The 25,745-nt window shown below is 36.6% G+C and overlaps 1 protein-coding gene across 17 annotated transcripts; it reads right to left on the reverse strand.

The window, feature by feature from the left end:
* Positions 1-456: 456 nt before the first annotated feature.
* LOC103704887 lies at positions 457-19,568 on the reverse strand. 17 transcript variants are annotated; one of them, XM_008788363.3, is made up of 9 exons: positions 19,323-19,381; positions 18,821-18,973; positions 16,632-16,797; positions 11,352-11,410; positions 7,025-8,026; positions 2,045-2,176; positions 1,199-1,486; positions 958-1,035; positions 457-842 (listed from the first exon to the last, which is right to left on the reverse strand). In XM_008788363.3, exons 1-9 carry the CDS (start codon positions 19,323-19,325, stop codon positions 675-677), a joined length of 2,049 nt encoding a protein of 682 aa, XP_008786585.2. In that variant the 5' UTR covers positions 19,326-19,381; the 3' UTR covers positions 457-674. The 17 variants fall into 17 exon arrangements, with proteins under 17 accessions (XP_008786585.2, XP_008786586.2, XP_017697730.2 ...); XM_008788364.3 differs by having other exon boundaries at positions 18,821-18,987; positions 19,323-19,375; XM_017842241.3 differs by having other exon boundaries at positions 7,025-7,993; positions 18,821-19,031; positions 19,323-19,375.
* Between the last annotated feature and the right edge of the window lie 6,177 nt (positions 19,569-25,745).

Here is a 25,745-nt window from a genome sequence, read left to right on the forward strand (position 1 = left end):
GCCAACAGTCAAGTCCGTGAACTATCAGCACCGCTCCATAGTGAATTACCTGGGAAGAAATACTCTTTTGAAAGAAACATTCTCTCTCCATAGCAACAAAGCCCTTGAAGGTGGCAAATGCTGAGTCCATAAAATCATTTATACAGATATTATCTGGACAAATCTTAGATCCCACTCACCTGAGTCATCTCCCAGGGAACCTCATCGGAATAAAAGGCCATGGTCCGCAGGCGCAGCATCTTGGATACGTAAATGAAATTAAGAAGGATTACAGGTTGACAAGCAATGTTGATGGTGTACATGCCAGTTCTTGCATGGGGCACAACAGAGAGATTCGTAGTTCCAAACCTTTTCTTCTCCACTGTTTTCAATCCATTCGAACTCTAAGCGACTTCTCCGAATTTTAAACAAAATACTGATCTCGTGGTTAAGCATAAAATTATCAAGTGTCAGGAGTAAAGCAGGGAAGGGTGAGGGTATACTTCCAATTTTTTTTCTTCCTTGGCTACATATTAAACAAGTCAGCACCTTTTGGAGCACTGCAAGAAGTGGAACAGAAAATGCTCAAAATTACATGAAGAGAGAATGGTGATGATTGTATGCATCAAACTATCGTACATACGTAGCTACATGGCATTTCTCCTTATTAGTTTCTGTTCTAGTTACATGGCTGGTCACAAAAATCCAGATCCTTTTTCCTGTACATTTCTCCCACCATGGCCGGTAATCTTGCTTGGACCGAGCTCAGTACAGGTCTGTGAGTTCATCTCCGCCAGTTCCCTTACTCGTGATAGGATGGGTGTTGGTATTGGGACGGAAGCATGCTTTCGGGAATTCTTGGCCTGAAGACAAAACAGAAGAGAATAAGAAGTAAATCAAGAAATTAAATGTTCGACTTTGACAAATCATAGAGATAGGGTTTAATTAAAAGAGAGGCAAACGAGAAAAAGCAGAAACCAAAGTTGCTAGTGGTCCGACCCCTTCGTCTGTAGGATCTTGTGCCAAGCTTGCTCTAAGCAGGTTTCGCCACTTATCCTGAAAACAGAAACCATCGGAATTGCATTACCTAGAGTTCGGTGCTGTACAATATGGAGGCTTTCATCTTATTTCCAGCTGTGAGGAACATTGCCTCGTGAAATACCAGAAACTTAACAAGTCTGATTGAAGATGTAGGCTATCGGCATGAAAATGAGCTTACCTTAAGATCAACAGAGGTGCGATAAGAGTAAGAGGCAAAGGCCAGCCTTCTGATTTCAGACCACCTACCAGCTCCATATCTAGCTACACCTTCAACTAACTTCAAAACCTCACCGAGGGTCCAAGCACGATGATGCTTCCTTCGGACACCACATTTTGACGCTGGCTCAGTATTGGCATTGCCATCTGTATTATCTCCAGATGCATCAAACTCTTCAAGCCCCAGATCATGCTCATCATCACCATAAATTGTTTCTGCATCCCTTTTTTCTCCCTCATCAACAAAGTTCTGCAGCCAAAGATGTTGGTTAGAACGTTAGAACTCTTTTAGACTTCTTGGACAGTTATTTCTCATATTGAGATTTGTTAAATACGGTGGTGGAGTTTTAAGTGCTGATATGCCAATAAACATGTTCAGAATCAATAATAATATAGAATGAATGAGTAAATACAAAAATAAGGGTTAAAAAAATGAAAGATCCATAGAAATTATCACATATCCTCAAACACATCAGCATATGTTGCATAGTTCTTCTGCTACATATACTAGATCATATTTAGATTATATAAACTATGAGAATAATATAATCAAATTTCCTAAGTAGAATAAAATCATCTCAGTTGTTAATGCAAAAATACTGATACACTGATGGTTCTTAATTCAAACAGGCATTTCAGCAACCTTGCAAGAAACTATGTAAAGCCAATTAAATATACATACTATCAGAAGAGCCGCATCACATGGTCAGGTATTATGAAAGATCTGCTAGCAACAACATAAAAATCATGATATAAAACAAGACTATCAAGAGACACAGGCTACATGTTGGGTTGAGTATCATCCTACCGGCTGTGGAATAAGCATAGGTGGAGTTCTGGCTTTCCTTACTCTGCTTCCACCTTCACTATTTTGTTGCAAGGCAGGAATCCCAAGAGCTGTTTTAACCAGGTTGGGTCCTATGCCACCAGGATGGTAATTCTGCCAATTGTGACAAATATTATAGAAAACAAGGTTATTTATTTTCAGGGAAAGGAAGAAAAAAAATGTTAATCACTATGTCGGATGTATTTAAGGGGAAAATAACAAAAATTAAGCCTCTGCAAAGTCCATATGATCCAGATGAATATTGTTAGGAACATTATATTCATATCCTTATCTCATCATCTGTCATTAGTAAAGCTACATTTCTACTAGAGTAGTCACCCTTACCAGTGTACATCCATGTGCAAAGTGACATACTGTTATTGGTCAATATTATACAGCATAACTTACAATTTTGAAAAAGGACTAGTTACACACATTTTTTGAGCAGCTAAAATAATACAAAATTACAAATGACATTTTCCCCTCAAATCATCTTCATAACCAATGGCATCAAAAAAGAACTCGACCTAGACTGATTTGAGGCAAATTCAACTTATAGATCAGAAGGAAAGAATAAATTGAGGAATCCATGGGTTTGTAATGTTCTTACTTGTTAAATAACCTCTTCCTGCTAGAACCTTCCCATTTTGAGTTACTCCAACATGTTTCTAGATATTGCATCTTAGGATCTTTCATAGACTATTAGGGGTGGAAATTTTAAACCGATACAGTGGGTACCTGACCCGACCCGACCTCTTTAAAGCTGGGGACTGGGATGGATTTTAATTTTGATGCTAGAAGCGGATTTGGGGTGGGTGCAGGCAATGGTAAAGCCTACCCCAACCCAACCTAGTATAATATAATCCTAAATATACCCCCCACCCACCCTTTGCCCTAGCCCCAATATCCGCACTCCTCCCTTCAGCCATTGTCCCATCAACCATCTCACAGCTTCTCATCCCCTCCATCATCACACCCACTCTCCTCCCCAAGAACAAGGTCCTCTATTTCTTCCATGATGAGCCCATTGTGCTCTTCGGTCGTGCGATCGACGATCACTTGGTTCTCTTCACCCTCATCACTGTCACAATCATCGCCCTCGGGTTCACCCAAGTTGGATTGAATGTCTTGGTCTTGCTGATCATCGGCACCATGATCTTGGGGTTGCACACTACTTTTAGGGTTACAGAGGGCCTCTTTCTCGATGAGCAAGAAGCGGCAGACGGGGGATTGCTCCCAGTTGTCAGTAGTCCAATTCGCCATGCATACGACTGAGCATGGTTCTAATATCTAATGGCTTCTTGAGATGTAGATTGATTTGTGTTGCTCACGAGGGGTCTAGCCGATGATCTTGTAGCAAGTTTTCCTGCTGTGTCTCGAAAAGTCGGATTTTTGGAGGAGATTGACTGCAGCGCCATCCTGGGATAAAAGATTGTGATAAATTGCATTGAGAAGATTGTAATATACTTATCTTTCATCTAATTCTGGATTTTCTGGCCCTTATTCCTCATCTTTTTAGATATCTTTGTAAATGCTTTGTTCAAAACAAGATAGGTTTTCATGTTTTGAACCAAAAAAAATAAGAAAGAAAGTTGGATTCATCTGTTTCTCATGAGCAACTTTCATGCCATTCAATGTTGAAATGACTATGTGAGTTTCATAGTTTTATTGAACTCTAGCCTTTCTTTTGATGCATAATGTGTGGTTGGATATTTTGATCAAATTGTCAGAGCAAGTGCCTATCTATCTATGTTAGTTATTCTTGTTGAGGTTGTTGAGCAAGTGCCCCTTTGCAGTGGATGAGTATGTTAGAATAGGGCATCAGTAGGCTTTTGAAAATTGTTATGCTCTTAAATGATATTGAAAAAAGATTTTGCTATCACCTGTGTTATTGATAGTTGTTACTTAAGATATTAAGCCCCCACCTAAATGGTTCTATGGTGCTTACCTTCAAAGCCATGTTCATTTGATCATTGTAAGTGGCCATTGAGCCTTTTAAGCATCTGCTTTAATGTTAAAGTAGCAATTAACTTTATTTGGCCATTGGAATCATGATCCGTGCTCATTACAAATTTATCGCCATTATAAAAAATAACTATAAATACTTTATATACTAGTTAACACTATGTCATGCTTTGACTATGTTTTATTTTATTTAATTTTGTTTCCTTTCAAGACTTGTGTAGGTTTTTGCCTAAATATATCCGACCAAAAGCTTTTTGTCTGGTAAGCATTATATTCCATCAATTATATTGGTGACGAAAGGCTTTGCTCCTCCGACCAATTGATTGACTAAATCACATCCTCTCTAAATTTCTCTCTCTTCTTGAAGAAACAAAGCACGTTGAAAACTTGGTTTGTGATGTTCTATATGTTAGACTTATTTTATTTAATGTTATAGAAGTACAGACATGTGCTTTTATGTTATTTTTATTTTTTTGATTTGTATGTAAAAGAAAAAAAATTGCAGATTTACTTGACCCTATCCGCCACAATCCGCCCCGTCTAACCCACCCCACCCGAAGACTGGTATGGAACAGGTATTAGTACAGGGTTTCCTATTGCGGGGCAAGCAAGGGTATTGGCCTACACGACCCATACTCAACCCATTGCCATCCATATAAACCATTAATTGAAGGAATACATTATTGGGTTCACTTAGATTTAAAATTAAATAAATAAATGTCGTCCTTAACCATATCCTAAATGTCACAAGGTCCTTAATAAACCTACCTATGTCCATTCAAACAGGTTGAAATTTTGATAACTTGTTGGATCACAATGATCTACAAATTCCACAAAATAATCCTTGCATCAACAGAAATTTATCATAGTTATAACGAACAAACTGAAAGGGGAAACAAGAACATATATCAAGAAATATTTTTGGCTTTGGCTACATTAATCATAAAGAACCAGACTAGAGGTAAAGAAAAAATCATGTCTTCTCTTAAAGGCCTAAAGCTCACAAGTCAATGAGCTAAGGAATTCTCAAAGAGTATAGCTTCACGATCCAATGTGTTGAGACTTCAATTCTCGTGCAAACTATCTAATGGCACCCAAATAAAAAAACTACCAATGGATATATAGCTCTACTTTTAAACTTAAAACCACTTCAACCTAATATGTACTTCTAAAGAGCTTATAACATTAATTTTTGTTTCAACAATTTGTGTCATCGGTGTTCCTATTATCAATCTTCTCCTTCCCTTTCGTAACCTTTTTCTACCCCACTTCTAACCTTGCCTCTCCTCAATTAAAAATATAGAAAAGTTTTACCAGTCAAAAGAAAGCTAGGTAGATACAAAGGTGCCAGTCAGAGTTGTGGTTGCATCATTGTTATAATTAAAACCATACTCTATCATTGTTTTGTATAACAACTGTTACAAAGCTCTCAGGCAAGGTTTCGAGTGCTGATGCAATGCACCGGCTGGTCACCAGCCATGACAGATGTGCTGGGACATGCACCACACAATTCCAAAATCATAAAACTTCAAAAAAATAAAATATGTTGTACTACCCTTTCCTTAATTAGAATATTTAAATGATAAAAACAATAGGTGTCATGTTGACCCAGGCCAGCTTGCAGTACAGGCCTATGGCGATACAAGCCCACCAGCACAGACCAGCTTGGCTGGCACTTGAACCTTTGTCTCAGGGTACTTCCTTTTTCAATTACTACATGTATAGCAATTAGAAAACATAATGGCCTGACACCGTGACCATTGTCATACATTACTCGATGTTTATAATACGGAAACAGCCCAAGTACTATTTTGAATAAATAATATACAGAATTAATCTTTAGATTGATCAGTCCTATATAGGCTTAGGATCATACTGGGTTGGTAATTATTAGGTATCATTTAGATCCTAGGATGACGAAAATCTAGAATTTTATTTTAGAATTTATCATGACCATATTTTAGTAAAAATATAATTCACACATGCGGAGGTAAGGCTGCATGCATCTGACCTTCTCCAAACCCTGCAATAGCTGGAGCCTCATGCACCGGGCCTCCCTTTTTAATTTGATGTTTACGTGATCAAGGAAGAAGAATAAATTGCATTACTATCTCATTGTATATACAGAAATATTGGTCTAAAAGATTAATAGTATAATCTGTAAACAGTAGTTCTGTCAAATAATGTTGTTACTTTCCAATTACTAACAGATAATTCCACATTACAACGCTGTTAAAAATAATATAAAAATAGTTCCTGAAGCTTTAAGCCAAATAACAGAGTGCTATAATGTTATCACAAATAATATCTGGTTCAAAGCCCAGATCATCATAGTAATAAAACTGTTATAAAAGTTAAAATCTTGTCTTATATGTTATTACTGCCTAGTACAGAGAATATCAAACAAAAGGCACAATTTGGTCATAGTGATGAGCCACAAAGTATCATCAGAAACATGAAACTTTGTTCCTTGGTCAACTCTACTTATATTTTCATAGACACAACTGCAGAAACAGAATGTGTAAGGACAAAATATTAACAGTGATGAAGATGTAGCCAACAACATACAGGAAGCAGATTTTTTTAGGGGTAAAATAGGTTTTCTTTATTTTAAAGAAAAACAATATAAATGTTAGTGTGTTTACACACACAAACAACAAACAAATTGAAGAAAGAAAGAAGATTATGGGTGGTGAAGCAAAAATAGTGGGGTGTGGATAAATGGAAGGTTGAGAGAGAGAGACAGAGAGAGAGAGAGACAAAAAAAAAAAGATGATATATTGTTCCAATATGTATGGTCTATGAAACACCTCAACAGCAGCCTAAATTGGCAATGACCCAAGTCTTCTGGCTAGCAAAAATACACTATGGTAAAGCATGAATGGAGTAACAAATAAGCAATTAATATCAATTTTTATCATGAAGCATAGTAACTTTTTGCAATACTAAATATTGCCAAAAGCCTACTTGCCAGGCTTAAGTCAGTAGTTTACATACCATGAGAGTCACAAAGTTCTTCCTTGGGCGCCCTCTTCTCACTCTGGAGACATATGGTACCTGAATTCCAAATCCTCCTAGAGAATCCTGCCTAGTGGAAAAGCTTGGGCCCCGGGAACCAATATCACGAACTGGCCTGATCCGAGATTTTGGAGAGGACTGGTCGTGTCCAGAATTTTTAACTGAAGACAACAATCTAGCAGAGCACTCCCTCGTCTCAAATTCTGAAAGTTCTTCGATGTACCGCCTAGTAGGCTTCCTCACCCTTTTGGCAGCAAACTGCTCCATTTGTAGATTTTCATTCTTCTCATCATATTCTGAAAGAGGTTTTCTAAGCCGCTTGCTGGCCACTTGCTGATCTTCTGTTTGGTTAGTAGGACTAGTTGGTAAATCTTGGAAATTACTATTTGTTGGATCAGTAACTTGATCTGTGGGCAAAGTACTCTCTTCAGTCTTAGACTTTTGCAACTTGGATGGTTCTTCTTTCACTTCCTTGAGAACTATTTTATTATCCTTCATCACAAAATTTGAAGTCGGAACATCACATGAGTTAGTTAATCCCATTGTAATCCGTCGCTTAAGCCACAATTTGTCTTTGACAGAAGTCTGACGGCCAAAGGTAGCTCTGAAAGCTTCCTGAAGCTCTCTTATTGACAGATTATCCAAACAGATATCCCCTTTTAGAATAGAAAAATCAGGCATTGAACTAGTGCATGTTCCAGAAACTGTTGAACTACTAGTGACTGCCTGATTTGTAGGTCCTGAGCATGTTTCTGCACTTTCTAATTGAACACCCTGTCTGTCATTTAAAGCCATAGAAGAAGGAGCAGTTTCCATTGAAGTATTCTCGGGTTGGAGCTTGTCCTTGCAGGCTTGTGTCTCGTCACGACCATCAAAAGTCTGATGATTCACATCCATACACTTGGTAGAATGATTTGCAGACTCAGGTGACATCCGTAACCTCTCTTCCTGTTTAACCTTCGGCAACATCACCTCTATATACTACAAGATAGAATTTAAACCAAAAGGACATAATGGGAAGGAAAACATGGACTCAGAAAACAAAATGCATTCTTCAACTTCATAACCAAGTATATGCAAACAAAGTGGTAAAGGAAGATGAACTATTAACGATATGATAAGTTGTAGCATGTAGATGTGCAATTGTCAAATGCAATTAAAACTGAAAAATGTCTAGCTCATGCTCATAGTAGTAATAAAAATCAGTTGGCAGTTATGTTATCTTAGTTAATCATCATTGCTCTCTTTTGTAGCATGGCATAAAGACCAGCCAAAACAAAATATACTGGATGAAAGATCTAGAAGAGCTAGTCTAGTTATTAAAAGAATACAAAGCATTACAGCTCAATTCTAATAGCTATAGGCATTTGCTAATGCAGTGCCAGTACAATAATGAAGCATCAATCTTTTCTGGAGATGCCTCAACTAATACTGATAACAACCTCCATTAATACTGATAACAACATCACCTAGTGTTACTTATATTAACACCAATTATTATGTCAAGACAAATAGCAAACATCTGCAAACAATACTAATTTTTTACGTTTTTATGATTTCATAGTTTAGATTCATCTTCAAATTGATGAGTTTTATATGAAGAAATGGAGTCAATACAAAGTTATAACAAGCTTAATGGTGTCAGCAGAATGTCATATGGGCCAAAAGCTTGCTGATAAAGCAACATGTCTGATGAATATCTATATGAATTTTTGACTTCGATTAAGATCATAAATTTTCCAAATGTTTTGAAAAAGTAAAGCATCAATAGAAATCTGATCGAGAAAACATGTGAGGGTGACCAGGAATTTCAACAAACTCTTCTTCTTTTTACTAAAGCGCATTGAATAGCTGATATAACATGAAGAATAGTTTGTTGTGATTCAATGAAAAAAGCCAAACAACTTTACATAAAGGAAGTGGCTATTTTGTTCAGAGGAAAGAACAAGGAGAGTCTGAATTTTAGATTTTTGGATCACAATGATTGAAAGCACTTTCTTATGAGAATAAAATGTGCCATATTTCTATGTGTGCATCAATTAAACCACAATAACTCTATCATCTCCATGTAGGCACTGTCACGATGCAAAGTGAGAGGAATATGTGGCGCACTCTCTAGTTGTCATTCAACATAAAGAGAAGGCAAGTGGAGCTTTCTTGAATTACTTGTCCTCAAAGAAAGCCAAAAGAATAAATGGAAATTAGATTTACCTAAATTTCTACATGTTGATTGATGTGTCCGGTCTGAAGATTGGGAATTCAAAACCTCAAAGTGGGAGACTGCACTTCAATTGAGGCCAAAAAAAGCTCAAATATCCAAAGAGGTAACAAAGAAATCTGGTTTAGAAGCTTCTAGAGTATGTACTAGACTATACAGTCAAAACAAAACAAGTATCAAATAAGTGCAAGCCAATTTGAACCCAAACAGGCACTAGCTGAAATACCTAGGTACACACAAGTAATCCAATCTAAAGGAAACGGCTATACCTGCAATTTTGACAATATAAGCAAAATTTGGAGACGCTAGATCACATTTCAATAAAGATAGAAGTGGCAGGGCGGCTTTCTTCTCAGTACCTCAAATTCCCATTAAACTCTTACTTTCCCACACCAACCTCCATCAAAATGATAGTTTCCCCTTCAAATATGTTGTCCTTTTTTATCTTGTTTGATCTTCCTAAAATTGATGTCTTCAGATATACTACATTTGTTTCTCATTTACTTTTTGTGTATAAAGCAACAGTTTTTATGTTTTACAATATCATCTAGTGCAATCTCATGACTTCTTTGATTTAATTTATTACTCCTCATGAGAATCTTCTAGATCTTTAAACTCTGATCACATAGTCTCTTATTCTACTACTAAATCATCTCCAGGACTGGGCATTTATTACGCTTGCTTTTAAAAATCATGCTCACATCTTATTTTGTAACCATTTTTAGGTCACTTCAACTTGGAGCGGAGTAGATCTTTGCTCCAATTACTGCATTCCCAAGGTATCCAATTAATTTAAGACAAAGGTTTTTAATAAAAATCAGCACCTCTATGCATGCTTAATAGAAAGATAAAAGTATTTAAATTTTCATTTTATGCTCAGGCTGCGTTCAATAGGTTCGGATCCATGAATAGTGAAAAGATCCTTTCCAAATAAATGAAATGCAATTACTAATTCTATTGATAAATGATCAAATTATATGATCCATAAATTTATCAAAGAATGACTCTAGTGATCAAGTGACTGAATAACCGGGATCAATTTACTTATAGTACTTGTTGACGTTGATAAAAGTATCTAATAAATTATAAGTTCAGAAGATCTATTTAGCATAAAAAGGATATTCCTTACTCATTATCACCAAGAAGTCAGATTTGTAATTTTAAACGGTAAAAAACATTTGCACTTATTGATGAATCCATTATTTGCTTTAGTTACTTAAAATGATATGGTATAAATGCAACACTGACCTAAACTGCCTGGTATGGTAGTCTACCATACCGAACCGGTGCAAAACCACGTCAATTTGCTAGTTCAATATAGGAACCAGTCCGTACATATCCGAATCCAGCGGAATTGTCTAGTACCGTGACAAAAAGTGAGAAAATAGGATGAGGAGCTATCTCGGTACGGGATGCATACCATACCATACCGAACGACAATATAGCAGTACGGTATCGAGTACCAAGATTACAGAGCTTGGTATAAACTGTCACTAGATCGCCGACAAAGCATCTAAAACAAAATATGATCTTGAGAATTCCAATAGATTTACCAATAAGATGGGCATTTACAAGAGTGTGATTTTCTTCTTGTAATGTTTATATCTTCATTCGAATACTGACTCCATGTGTATAATCAATACTAATTGGCTTCTATATTGATATAGTTATGGGAAAAGAAGTTTACTGAAAAATTGAATGTCCTACAAGATTGAGACATGCACGTGGTTCCCCTAATACACAAATTCTACCACAAAAGTTGTGCAATTAAACTGTAGCAGAATAAGTGTCCATACATCCGTATTTCGAAAATCCAACCAAACATTAAAAGAAACGGTTTACATTAAACTGAGAGACCAGAAAGCCAAAAGGTTGTTGCTATAACTGGAAACTAAACTTGTTTGAAGTTTGAACCTATCTGCATTGTCTTCCAGTAATATCACTCAAGATTTCAATGGGGAGGGAGTGTGTTGTGGAGGTCGGAGCTGTAGAGTGATATGATGGAGGACATGACATAATCAGAAAACAGTTAAAAGATTGATTCATAATATTAAAAATTCATAATGTATACCAAGTGTGAAAACACACCTCAAGCCTAGCATTCAACTCCTGTGAATCAACTTCAGTATTTTCTGATTGTGAAAGTCCTGATACAACAGCTTGATGAGATACGAGCTTCCTTTGAAGCGAGCAGCAAGTGACAAGCAAAAATTCAAGACTAATGCGGAGAGATAGCAGGCATTTTTAGTCTCTACTAGTGAATACTGAAGATTCAACTTTCATAAACAATATACAAAGTCATATACAACAGAAATAAATAGAAGCGAAAACCATAAGGCTCATTTGAACACAGGCATGCATAAAGGTAAGTTAATGCTTGCTCAATGGCTCTACATTGTAGCAGTTATAGCTGTAAGGATATATTTTAGTCTCCACTGAGAACCAAAAGCGGTTAGCTACCTTCTTATGGGAGGTCAAGTTATGTGCAATTCTGCAAATCCATGAACCAGCCCCTAAGGATAACAAAAATGAAGCCATTTTTAGGAGCAACTATTATTAATTTTGATTAGTGTTGTTTGGTTGGGGTTGAAAAAGCAACGACAAACCATGGGAGGTGGGTATTGCTTCCATTGGCCAAGAGACTGGTATGTGATCAACCAAGGCCCGTTATACCGACAGTCACTGCTGTTCCAGTACTTCATTGATATGGTACAATACGGTTGGTATAATATGGTGTCCACATTGTGCCAACACAGTATTTTATCACTTCCAGCCACGGTACCTGATGAAACCAAGTCGTACGGATCAGTACAACATAGAATCAGGCAGCATGGGGCAGTTCCGCTCACTTCGGACCAATTCTACTCATAAAACAAGCTGAATCTCAATATCGAGCCAATAGCTTAGGAAGTCCAGAAATGCAAGACGAGAAATGCAACACGATGAAGCTAACCTAATGGAAAATATGTGAGCCTGCTGTGCATTAACATTTTTTGTACAATTCATTCTTCAATGTGTCCTTTTCAGTCTTCAGAATCAAACTACATGATCTCAAGGAACACAACAGACTTGAGGCAAATTACTGATACTATCTTATCAATCAGCTTTATCATCTTCAAAAGTTCAGAATAAACTGAGATAGATATTATTTAAGATGTCAACCATGTGAAAACTGAATTGGATATCATGACTGAGTTCCTCATCCTATAAAGCAAGGAATATTTTGTAGCTCTTCTGGCCATTGGTGCTTTTGCAGCATCAGAGAGTCCTCTCCCAGTTTTGAAAATTCGGGATGCAGTTATAACTTATAAGCATATCCAACCGAGAGGGTGCTACTAGAAATACTACTGCTTTGTATTTCTTCTTTAGTTCCTTTCCCCCTGTGTTTCTGAAACTCCTGTTTCATGGTTTCACTTCATTGGTTTTTCCACATTTATAGCCACAATCCTCTGATTCACATTCAGCCAGGGACCAAATCAAGAAAATGGTAAACATTCAATGTTCATTGGGATATGGCTTGCGTGTGTGAATAAACATGCACTTGTGCTCGTGCAAGCACATGCATGCATGAATGCACATAAAGACACACATATGATAGGAAAATAGAGATGGTAAAGAAGAAAGAGACATTAATTTAACTCAACCAAGAAAAACATGGTGCAAAAAACACTCAGAAAAGAACTCTGTAAATTTGAAATTATAATATGTATCAGCAACAACAGATAATTGTTAATTGGATTTGCTCTGCGAGTCATATATATTTTGAAATTTCAATATATTAAATGCTGATATAGTTGCAAAACTTCATCTCTTTAGAATATTTAAATGCAACTTAACGTTGAACAAAATTTGGGAAGGCATGAATGGGCAGCATTAGATTGAATTGGTCTGAATCAGGAGTTTCACATTAATTCCTGCCTGAAAATTGGCTGGTTGAAGCTGATCCATGGGTTAATTAAGTAATTATTTGGTTTACATGTAATAATTTGATTTGATTTGGTTAATTCACATTATTTTTTTCTAATCATTGTTTCCCTTTCTACCAGTGAATCTCTGTGTTTGTAATCTCTCTAGAAAAAAAATACAAGGAAAAGGCAAATTAGCTGGTTGAAGCTGATCCATGGATTAATTAGGTAAGTATTTGGTTCACATGTAATAATTGATTTGACTAGGTTAATTCACATTACTTTTTCTGATCATTGTTTCCCTTTCTACCAGTGTATCTCTGTGTTTGTAATCTCTCTAGAAAAGAGATACAAGGAAAAGGCAAATCAGCTCAAAATTTTACATATATCATCATTGAGAAACAGCAAAGGTTCCATTGAAATCTATAGTATTAAAGTAAGATCTAGATAACCCTCGAAAGCAAAACTGCATAGGAACTTAGTAAATCAAGTTCTTTTTCCTACTGATACAAAGTTCTAGAAAAAGGACAATGTGATTCAGAATAAGAAACAGATCCTCCACAAAGAGACTTTTGCAATAGTCTAAATGAGCATGGGTGAGACCATGTCCAGCACATAATGAAGCACCATTCTATTCTGCATTGCAGGACCCTGAGGGCCAAACTAGATCTATTATCCGTATGAACAGGATAATAAAGTGCTAGTTTGGACTTAAAAAACATATATCTTAAACACTACAAGGGCGTGATACCACACATACCGAATCAAATCAATCAACCACCAGTCAGTGGGACAACTTTTCTTAAGAGTAAACAGAAATGAAGTTCAAGACGCTTTACTCACTGGTGTTTACCAGTCAGAAAAGCCTGACAACAAAAATCATGTTGTCCATGTTTAACCCACAGAAAGAAGAGAAAAAAGAAAAATTTAACTGGACAAAATGTATAAACAACAGACCAAGCTGTAACTTCTAATCTTGAAGAATAGCAGTTCATCACTCAATCTAACAATTTCTATTTGAATTATTCGTATATACAATAGAGCATCGTTTGTTACTTTAATATTACCTAAATTCAGTGTTTTAAAAGGCAGCTGCGGTATGCGGGTGGTCAAGAGACCGCATAATGCATGTGCAGTTTGCAGATTGCATATGCATACTGCATATGCAGTTGAATATACAGAATTATTTTTAAATATTTAACAAATAAAAAATTAAATAGTAAATACAATAAAAACAGCAAAACAACAGTAATATTTTCTTAGATAAGTAATAGCAATATTTTCTCAGATAACTAAGAGCAGTATTAATAACAATAACAACTAACAATTATTGCTTACTACCTAGTAGTTAATACCAAACAGCAATAGTTATGGCAACTATTAACATTATCGATAACTGTATCAAGCCTGTGAAACTCTCCTACAACATAACCACCAATTTAAACCCACTCTATCGGCACAAACCTACATAAGGGTAGGCTATAGTGTGGGCCCAAAATGTTATGCAGGCCACATATGCAGCTACACAATGCTAAGCAGGTTGCATATGCGGCCACACCATGCTAAGTAGGCTACATGTGCAGCCGCACAATTCTAAGTGGACCACCTTTTCAACCCCATATACAGTATGACCACATACTGGGAACATGGTGTGGTTTAGAAGACTGCATCCACATAATCCAGCCACATATGCGATCTCATGCATCACACTTTAAACCACTGCCTGTAGATATGCTTCTCATTGAAGCTTATATTTCTCCCCAATCCAAGCTCATTTGTCTTGAGGGGAAAAAATTTAATCCACTAAGAGAATAGAATAATGTTTCTGGTGTTGCCTCAGGCATTCAGAAGTAAACCATTCTAGGTAGAAATAGTGGATTAGGATATTTAAACCAATCAATCCTGACAGTAACTGAGGTTTCTCATTCAAATTCCTAGTTAACGAAAAGACTATTTGGATGTTGCTTTGTAGGGTGGAAGCAACAGATCAACCATGTCCAAATGTGTTGAGTCTGAGAAATGCTTTTGATTGTAATTTCAAGCAGCACATCATATGACTTCCAGAATATATCTGCTAATTGATCCCTTAAACTTTTATAAATTAAAAGTGTTGTCAAATAAAAGGGCTAAGAGAGATATGCATGGGCTAGAAGGTAGATATGATAATTGAACCTTCAATGACTTGAAATTAACAAAAATGTGATGCAAACTCAATGAGTAAAAAGGTGTATCACATTCAAAGCGAGAAACTTATGGGTTAATTTTGAGGACTTATTCATTAATTAATTATATGAAGCCGACTGCCACAATGAACTCTATATCTTTGGCATATACTCTGCATCCTGAGTAGCCAGAACTTTCTATCTAGTTTATCAAGACTCCCACTAGCTCTGTATATTGCTTGCGTTTCCAATCTTTCACCCACATCATAATACTTTCATCCCCTATTTCGTCTGGCATTTCTTATTAGTAGCATACTCCTTCCTTCTCTAATCAAGATCACAACATTGACTATTAGTTGTCTAACTTGCTTCTGAAAAGAGCAATCATATAGAAGTAGATCCAATTTATCCAAATATTAATCTAAATAGTGGCCTAACAACTGATTTCCTTTTTTTTTTTTTAGCAGACTCTTCTCACTTCTCGAGGTCTCGCACTTTAACAAATTTTCTGAAATCACCGTGTGGTGCTCCAGCAATTGCACCCCAGCAACTGATTTCTTTTTTTTTCAACAGACTATTCTCACTTCTCAGGGTCTCACACTTACCATATTTTCTGAAATCACAGCATGGTGTTTTTCTTTTCTTTTCTTTTTTTGAACAGACTCTTCTCACTTCTCACGGTCTCACACATACCATATTTTCTGAAATCACGGTTGTGTGGAGCAATTGCACTCAGTTTGGCAACAAAGCCTGAAGAAGAAGAAGAAGAAGAAGAAGAAGTGATTTTTCATACTTATCTTTTACAAACAAATTCCTCCCTACAAATCAAAGGGGGAATTAAAATGCCATAAAGAACCAAAAGATTTAATAAATATCTATTTATATATAAAACAAGGAAAGAGATGGCTATCTACTTCTAATTCTGACAGCCAATTACTCCAGTTCAAAGTAACCAAAAATAAAATAAAGAGGAGAAAATTTCATTCATTTCCAAAAGAAACTGAAGCTGGAGCAGCAGCATAAAAGAAGTACACAGCCCATGCATCACATAGAAGAAATTTGACATATCAAAGGAAGAGAGCATGTGGGACATACTTCAAAAGCACAAACTAACTGGCCAAAATCTCACTTTTAACAGCAAGACAGCTACAGTCAAATCAAGAGGACAAGAACAATATAAGAAGAGTATACACCCAAAATCTATGTTAAAATACATGTATTGTAACTTGTAAGTAGACAAGTTTCTCTAGTACATATGAGAAAAGTGTAAAAACAAGAAAAGAAAGACATAACACTAATACCTTCAAAGTCAGACTTTTTAGAGGGCAACCCTTCATTAGAAACACGTCCATCAAAATGCTTTTTATCTCCATCTGAAGCTAGTCCACTCTTGTCTTCCTCAAGCAGATGCTCGACTTCCATAACCTCGTCGTCTGTAGCAGGAACTAACCTTCCATCTCCTTCAACCTGGAAACAAAAAAAGCTAGAATATCAAAAGTGAAGAATATCTTGTCCATATCAATATTTATGAATAGCAGACGGATATGTATCTGAACGAATAGATTCACAAGCATGCCTATAATAAACAGGGAGGAAGTTACTTAGTATCAGCAATGTTAATTGAAAAATAGAAGAATGAAAAAGGATTTCAGTGTGGGGTTTTCCGTACTATTATCAAGATGATTGTAAAATGAAACATGAAAGTAATTCAATATCACTGTACTAGCAATGAGAGACCACTCAAACAAAACAAAAAAACAGACAATTATTACACCCCTTGTCCTTGATATCTTTGTTTTCATTTTTGCCACTGCATGGCACGTGAGTACCTCCCCTGTTCTTTCCTTGTCATGTCTGAACTTTTATCATAACTAGTTTCATTTTCCATTAAAACCCAATCCGGAACTGTGGTTGGTTCAAGAGTTTTGGCCAAAACTAATTATGAGGCCAAATTTAATATATAAATATTTTGGTTTCTAAGTATTTGAATTTTTATTTATTGAAATGTCCAGGATCATTTTCTCCTAGTGAACTTGGAATTATGCAAGTTTTGAAAAATTTTAGAAGCAAGAGGACAATAGATTCCAAATAGATTGAGAGGAAATAATTTTTTTTGACAAATTTCTTGCTTCAAGAGGTTGAATTTTGTTAGAAAGTTGTACTACTATATGTTGGATAGCTAGTGTTACAGTAATCTAAAAAACTTTTTTTAAATCGCTTCATTTCAAAATTCAATCTTTCGATGGTTTTAAATGGAAATTATCGAAACAATACTTGTAAGGTTCCAAAATCCAAACAATATAAGTATATAAGTTATTCTGAAAAGATCCTTAATTTATAATTTATGAGTGACTTTATGTTTCTTCTGTATTTCTTCACTTAATTTTACCTGTATTTTTGAATTTCTTCATAATCTTAGCTATAACTACTTAAACTAGAGAAAAACAGCTGAAACAACCAAAAATACCTAAATGGAAAATCATCTGATCCAGCCAAAACCAAAAACCAAAGCTGTGCTTTTGAACTTTATTTCCTAGTCTGCACCCCCTTCCCCCCAACACATCAGATAAGAGCACCTAAACCCAATAGATGAATTGTTTAGCCGAAAGGCTATTAACCACCGATTGATCCTAAAAACCTCAGCAATATTTCCTCTATTTTGCTTCATGCAACAACCTCTGTAATTTTGTCAGCTACATCATTGTAAGCTCCTTGGATACTCTTCCCCAAGTTTGCACCTCTGTTATCCTACAAATACTGAGAGTTAAATACCATGCCCAATCAGAATTTTGATTGTTAAAAATAGGAAAAACGCAAAAACAATACAAATCTCCATAATTGTCATGTTCAGATTAAAATTTTGCATTCTCCTTCAAAAATATGTCAAAATGCACGTGGCAATAAAGGACATCATCTCTGGAAACTTCTATCCATCTTCATCAATCACCTCTATTGTGTTTTCTTTTGTTCATAACATGATGCGAAGTTGTTATCAAGTTTTTCTAAGCACCAAAATGGTAGTACATACTATCGCAAAGGAAAGGTGACCATCATGACAGTCATTTAGTAACAAATATGAAATAACAGGATTTTTTATGAGTTACTAAGAAGCTCCAGAAGGTGAATGCCAACTAACATCTTAGAACAAAGTCCACACATTCCTAAGTTGGCAGGCAAGAAAGCTTAACATATGAATTTATGAACAAAAACTTATACGCTGATATTCAAGTTTCAAAATAGAGTTGTATTAGTAACTATTTACAATTTAGCCGCATTACAGAATGTAGCTCAAACTCCACAATTCCACAAGGCGCAAAAGAAATTCCAAGCATACTCATTTGATAATTACATCAACATTTCAGTTCCAAAAACTATGATGCAAAAATCCCTATCTAATTTCGTTAAACTCATGCTACAATTGAACTACATCCACACAAAGTCTCAGTAAATTGTACTCAAATGATAACAAACAAGCAATGCAAACAAATACCCTGACAAGTTGGTAAACCACCGGGTCGGAAGCAACGATCTTTCGAAAATCACTCTCTTCAGTGCCCTTTTCCCCATCAACGGCTGTTCTCATGGAAAACTCCACCCCAGCCTTTCCAAAATCACTCTCTTCAGACTCCTTCTCCCCATCAACCTGTATGTCAACGACTGTTCCCATGGAAAACTCCACCTCATGCAATTCAAATGAACGACTACTTAAACGAAACAAAGAAAACATCAACAACTTCATAACAGTGCAAATTTCACAGTCAAACGAAAGAAGGAATTGAGAATTTTCAAGAATACACCAAATTAGCTTCAACTAAGTCCAAGAACCAAACCCTAATTCCCAATTCCCACGGTAATCTACCACCAAAATTCGATCAAATACAACCAGCAACTCGCCAAGCTCGAATTCAGTGTCCCAAGAACTAAATTACCAATCGATTCACCAAAAAAAAATTCGGGACAAAAACGATTCATGAATGATTCCTTGAACTCACCATAAAACAGTGAACAGATCACTGAGGCGACCTCCTCGGCATTGGCTCCAATAATTCCCCGAATCAAAGAGGAGAGAAGCGGCGATTTAAAAGGGGGAAAAGAGGGAGAAAAGAACTTGGACGCGGAAGGGGAAAGAGAATAGGGGATTCGAATCGAACGGATAGGTACCAAGAGCCAGGGCGAATGGGGAGCAGTTCATTCGAAAAGAGTTGGGGGAACGAGATTCAACTGCGGGGATGCAGCGGGGTGGGGATTTGGATGGTGATGATCGCAAGGCGTTTGAGGCTTCTTTGGCACGCAAAAAAGCGTCGACCCGAAGCCAATTGTGGTAGGAATGAAGCCAATTGGAACAAGACTAGCTTGCGGACACTCGCATATAAATTTTTATGTGCTGTAAAAGTTGCTTGTGGAATGATCTCATGCCGCTCTTCGGTTCTAGACATTGATATGATAAAACGGATATGTTTGAGAAAAAATTGTTTAAATGAAACCAAACGGGTGATCTTATTGCTGCCGAAGAAGAGCTTAACCCTCCACCGCATTAACTTTTTGTTGCTTGGCACCCGTGTAGCTTGTGTTGTTTCAAAAACTAACTTTGATGGTGATCTATAAGATAATTGTAATAATCCAGGATCTCATCCAAAATGGCTAGCCGAAGATATTATTTGAGTTTCATTGATTCTATAAAAGTACCCAAGATCTACCAGCGAATAACCGATGTGGGGCTAAACACACGTCTGTACGGGTCCTCACATACTCCCCCCGTTCAAGCACCTGACGTCCTCGTCAGGTTAAGGGTTCAAATTCATTCAAATCTAATCACAAAACGCCAAGATCGGCTCGTGGTCAGCCCAATAGATCCGTGCCGTAGTGTCCCTAGTTCATATAGGTTATGGGTTGGGTCCCGCTTTGATACCATTTGTAACAACCCAGGATCTCACCCAAAATGGCTAGCCGAAAGATATTATTTGGGTTACCTTAATCGCTATAAAAGTAACCCAAGATCTACCCAGCGAATAAACGATGTGGGATTAAACACACGCCCGCACGGATTCTCACAATAATATAATTGGCATTGGAGTTCTTAGTTGAAGACCCATATCAAATTCACTTTTTTGCGCTGCTAGACTTTGCTTCACTTTTAGTATCCTACTTAACTAAAGGGTGCTTTGGAAAAGGAAAGTATGATGGGTGCTAATAAAGAGAATGTTTCACTAAACATTTTTGGTCGAGGGCATGATAAAGAGGATTTTTCACTAAGCTCTTACTATAGTACTTAGCAAGTGCAAGTAGATCCATAGTGAGATTTCTCTAGGATAGTATTGTTTTAGATGTTCTAATCAATTGAGTTATAGTTTATGGTTCTTGGATTAAGTTCTAATTGGATAGGTCACGATTGAGATTGATCTATGCTAGGTTTACACCAAGTTTGAAAGCTCTAAAACTATTGTTATGGCAGAACATAGAAAAGTTTGCCCTAAAAATAGGTGAAAATTGAAAATCATTATTTAGGGAGTTATTAAAATGAATTGGCTTATAAAAGAGCTAGGTTCAAGTCTCAGAGTGGTTAAGAGTTTGGTTGCCTAATATGGAATAAATGATTGATTCATTGAACCAATCAAACCATAGAATCAAAACAAATCTAGCAGTTTCTTAGGTGCAAAAGTGGTGTATATATATATAATATGTTAAATATATGAGAAATTTCAGTCAAAAATTCAAAATAAATATGCCTAAAATCATATAAGGTGAAAAGTCAAAGGAAGCACGTTGGTTAAGAAGAACACATGCCTATATGCTGCCATATCACAATGTAGTCATGGCTAAATTTGTCTAGCCTCATCAATGCTACACGTGTATAAGTAGAAATACCAAAATTCAAAAATTTAAAACACATAAACAAAATATTTATTAATATTACAAATCACTAAAAAAAATGGAAAGATCCTAATAATTATTGTGCCATGGCTAAAGGCGAAGGAATAGATTAAGTTCTAACTAGGAAATATGAAATATACTTGTTGTCATATAGAAGACTTCCAGATCCCTTTCTAAGCAAATATCTTTGGATGCATCGAACATGCTGGATGAGCAATCCCAACTAGTTCCCCATCAAAGGGTGCGATATAACAAAATATTTGAAGAGTTTGCATTATGACGGCCTAGTATGTATTGCTGTTTAGTGGAGGCAACAAAGGAACAGAAGTCACACAAACGATTGCTCCACCAAACTCTATATCCAATGAAGCCAATTGGTGAAGAATATTGATTGACAACTTTATTGAACTTCTATATCTACGAATGAACATGGAAGTAATTAATGATGCCACGCTACATATGGCTAAGGTCTCTTGATATGCATTAGTTAGATAGTTCCAACTCTTTCAATACAATCAATTTGATGGGCAAAATAACTATGCTAATGTATTTTTATCCCTTTACTAGCCATTATGATCAATTTTTGTAACAATCCATGTGTAATGAAACTGCAGTCTATTGTTGCAATTGCACTCCCAAAAAGTCTTTCTTTTGGCTGCCCTTGTTGCATGGGTCCATTTCTGCACCTGCATTAGTGGCAACTTCTTCCTCCCATGGTTGTTACACAATCTTTAGTCTTGCATATGTACACAAAACTATAGTTATGGGCATCCCACTAATACGAGAGATGTTCGACCCTGCTTCAGAATTCTCCTGGTCCAAAACGTCATCGTCCAAACTGTTTGCGATAAGTTGGTAATTCTTCCTACATTTGTACATCAAGGCCTACCATGTTTCCTTCGGCCAACAACAAATGAGCAGCACTATATCTCCTCTGTGTCCATTTATGAAGAACATTTCTGATTGTGGCTTGGAGGAAGCTCAACAGAGCCCTAATAACCATTGCAACTGTTTTTGGGCTAAGCCCTAAGAAATGGTTTCCAGGATGAGTGAAAGAAATCTAATTTCATTCTTCTATATTCTCCTTCTTGTTCCTTTTGAGGATTCACCCTAAATCATGCATAAAATAGTCTTAGAGCATTTTGATTTTTTCCAACAGACCAAAGAGTGTGATATAACAAATATACAAAGAGTTGCATTATGAACGAGTAGTATATACCACGGTCGATGATTCTACCAAACTCCCTATCCAAGGAAGCAGGCTGGTCAAGACGATGATGGACAGCTTCACTAAAATCTATACCAAGAGAAGTGGTCCATTGATCTATATTAAGAGAGCAAATAATGTCGCTGCACATCGCTATAGCCTTAAGATATGCATAAATTAGATATAGTTTTCTCTCTGGATAGGCAGTCAAGCTCAATATTTTTTATCCCTTTTGCTAGCATTCTGATTAATTCTGGCAAATGCAACGAATCTGGTTCATACCGATGACACTCTCTAAAAAGTCTTTCCTTTGTTATAAACACCATGTTCGATACCAGGGGATGGTTGAACATAGTAATTTTTCAATATTACAGCCTACATACTGCCTTGGACCAGTCGCAAAAGAGCAATGCTATGGACTCCGTTTGGTTCGTAAAAGAGGAAAAAAGTGGGATTAAAAAAAAAGAGAAATACTACATGCTTGGTTGGAGTTTTAAAGAAGAAGATAAAAAATAGCTTATATCTGAAGCCTAGTGATTTTTTTTTCTCAAAATACTATCAAGCTTTTAGATAACGTGAGATAAGATCTTTTCTTTGTTAAGAGCAGACATATATCACATAATTTTTTAAAAAAATAGATGTTTAATAAAAAATAAACTATTTTGAAATATGTTATTTTTTTATGGCCAACTAACCTTCAATATGTTCTATATTGCCCTCCGGAAAAGTATCTGAGTGAGGGAACAAACGAGTCCTACTTGTTTATCGCATCCATCAATGGAGCACAATGTTATATTCCGCTTCTCATCATGCTGGAGATTTCGCATTTGTCAGGGGCATAGTACAATTCCCAAATAAAGATCTAAAGGCATTTCGTCTAAATAAACACTCCAGGGGCCAATATGTAAACATCCCCGCTAAAGATTTCTAAGCATTTTTCGCCTACTAATGGACCGTCTCTCTCCTCTAGCCACCAGCGCCGCATCCCCCAGGGCTCCACTGGTCGAAACCCTCCTCCTCGCGATAAACCGTAGGCGCCCGAGCGGAGGGCTCGAGAGGCCCCTTCGCTGCCCTCGCGAAGAGATGGAGGAACGTGCGAGAGCGGAGATCGCTCACCACCCCCCGCCTCGTCGACGACGTCGAGATCAACGACTGGAGCAAGGAGGAGGACGAGCCATGGCGGAGAATCCGCCCACCTTCCGCCGATGAAACCCTAGCGGCCTCCCCTCCGAAAGGTCCACCTGTACCATAAACGCCTAATTACATATTGGAAGAGCTTTCCGTGGATTTACGATCTGAGTCTCGTTGGAAAGCTGATGTGTCCTCTTTGGATTGATGTTTTCTTGGACACGGGGTCGCAGTAGTATAGCTCAGATCGTACGAGCTTTAGCTTTCTTGATGATTTTGTTCGGAAATATTTTTTTTGGTTGGTTATAGTCTCCTTTGGGCTGCTGGATTCTTGCGTAAAGCCTTATTCTTACCCATAAAATCTGTGGATGAATGTGGATTTCGAATTGTATCTTGTAATCTTTTGTAATTCTCCGGATGGTTTGGTTGCCTAAATAATTTAGTCTTGGGGTTCTTATTGGGATACTGGATTATTACAAAAGCCTTATTCTTTGACGGAAAATTCTGGCGATGATGCGGATTTTTTTCTAAATTCTGGTCTCAGTAGCTTTATAATTTCTTTTTTTCCCAAGAAATGGAATCATCTTGCGACTTGTCCAACAAAAGGAAAATTTAAAGGATGTAAGATGATCTAGCTAGTATCATTCAGTATATTTTGCTTCTGTTTATCTAGAATTTATTGGAAATTGCTACAGATTGCTACAGATTGCTACATCATTTGTTGATCAAGCAGTACATCGTAGATATTCATATCACTGGTTCTTCCCCCCCTGTATGACAAGAAGATGTAATGAGTATTTGCAGAAGCAACAAAATATATTTGGGAGGCTGTTGGCCTTTAATGTAGTTATTTATGGGAAAATGTTTTTATCTTCATGGTTCTATAGGTGTCGATTATGGCATAAATCTTGAATTATAAAGCATTTGTTTAGTGAGGCTTAATGTGGATTGGATCAGTCCTGTCATTGCTTTTGATTTTGTAATAGGATCCAGGGACTAATGGTTTCTATGACATATAACTGTGTTGTCCTTAACTGAAGAATGATCTTACGACATGTCACTTTGTAGGAATCATGCTGTCTGTTTTATGCCATCCATTTTTTTCTTGATTTTATGAACTTTGCAACTTCTCAAAATTCAAACAAAGAGCAAGAAAATAATGCTATGCGGTGAGTCTCTCTCTCTCTCTCTCACACACACACACACACACACACACAATTTTACAATATTATTTGAGTGTATTTGTTCAGATATTTCTGATAATATCTGGATAAGTTTGCTCAAGGTTTTTAATAACTGAGATCTCAACCATCTCATACGGTGCGTGATAATGAGATGGACCAACACCTTCCTCATCTCGCTGAGATAGGATGTATTGCAAAAGTAGGGAGCTCAAGATTTTTGAGATCTCAGCCAATGTTATAAGAACCGAGACATCTTGGTTAATGTAGTAACTGAGATAACTTCCATATAAAGACAACAAAGTAAGCATTTAATGGTCAAAACATTTTTGTAAGATTCTAAAAGACATAGTAGGTTTCCTGCCCAAATTTGGATGTCATATCAATATATTGGGATTTATCAATTTATACCGGCCAATATATTTTGGGCCCAGATAACAGGTTATTTTATACTGGTGACTGCCCAATATCCATGCAAAATGATATCTGGGCAAAGATGAAAGCCATGAATTAGCTTCAGGACACCCTTATAGTTGTCTCTTTGGCATTTCTTTCCTTCATTGATTTAGCAAGGTTTTTTAGGTTTAGGTAGACCTATTTATATTATGTTCAAAAAGTATTTGGAATTTTTAAAAACAATGAGGCTGATTTGAGGTGCTGGATAATCTGTTAATTAATAATCTAGAAAGACCACTCTGTCTACACATTTGGTGGTGTTAACTTAGAGTGGCTGACTTGCCAAAAAATGGCTGTATGTGCTTTAAATACTCTTCTATGACAGATGGATAAAAGTATTGGCTGGATGTTAATGAATATACTCTATTTGTGTTTATGTACATCAAAGATCTGCCATCATGTCTTTTGTATCCTGTTGTGGTTTCAATTGAGTGACATTATCTCAACTGTTGTTATCTGATGTAATTTCTCAACAATGACTGGTCACATGTCTGGTGGCAAGGCATTTAATCTTTTTCATGCACTTTGTAATGATAGTTGAGGATATTTGCGAAGGTAAATGTTTAAAAATC

The sequence above is a fragment of the Phoenix dactylifera genome, chromosome 8, assembly GCF_009389715.1.
Source record: "Phoenix dactylifera cultivar Barhee BC4 chromosome 8, palm_55x_up_171113_PBpolish2nd_filt_p, whole genome shotgun sequence".
Classification (NCBI taxonomy): Eukaryota; Viridiplantae; Streptophyta; class Magnoliopsida; order Arecales; family Arecaceae; genus Phoenix; species Phoenix dactylifera.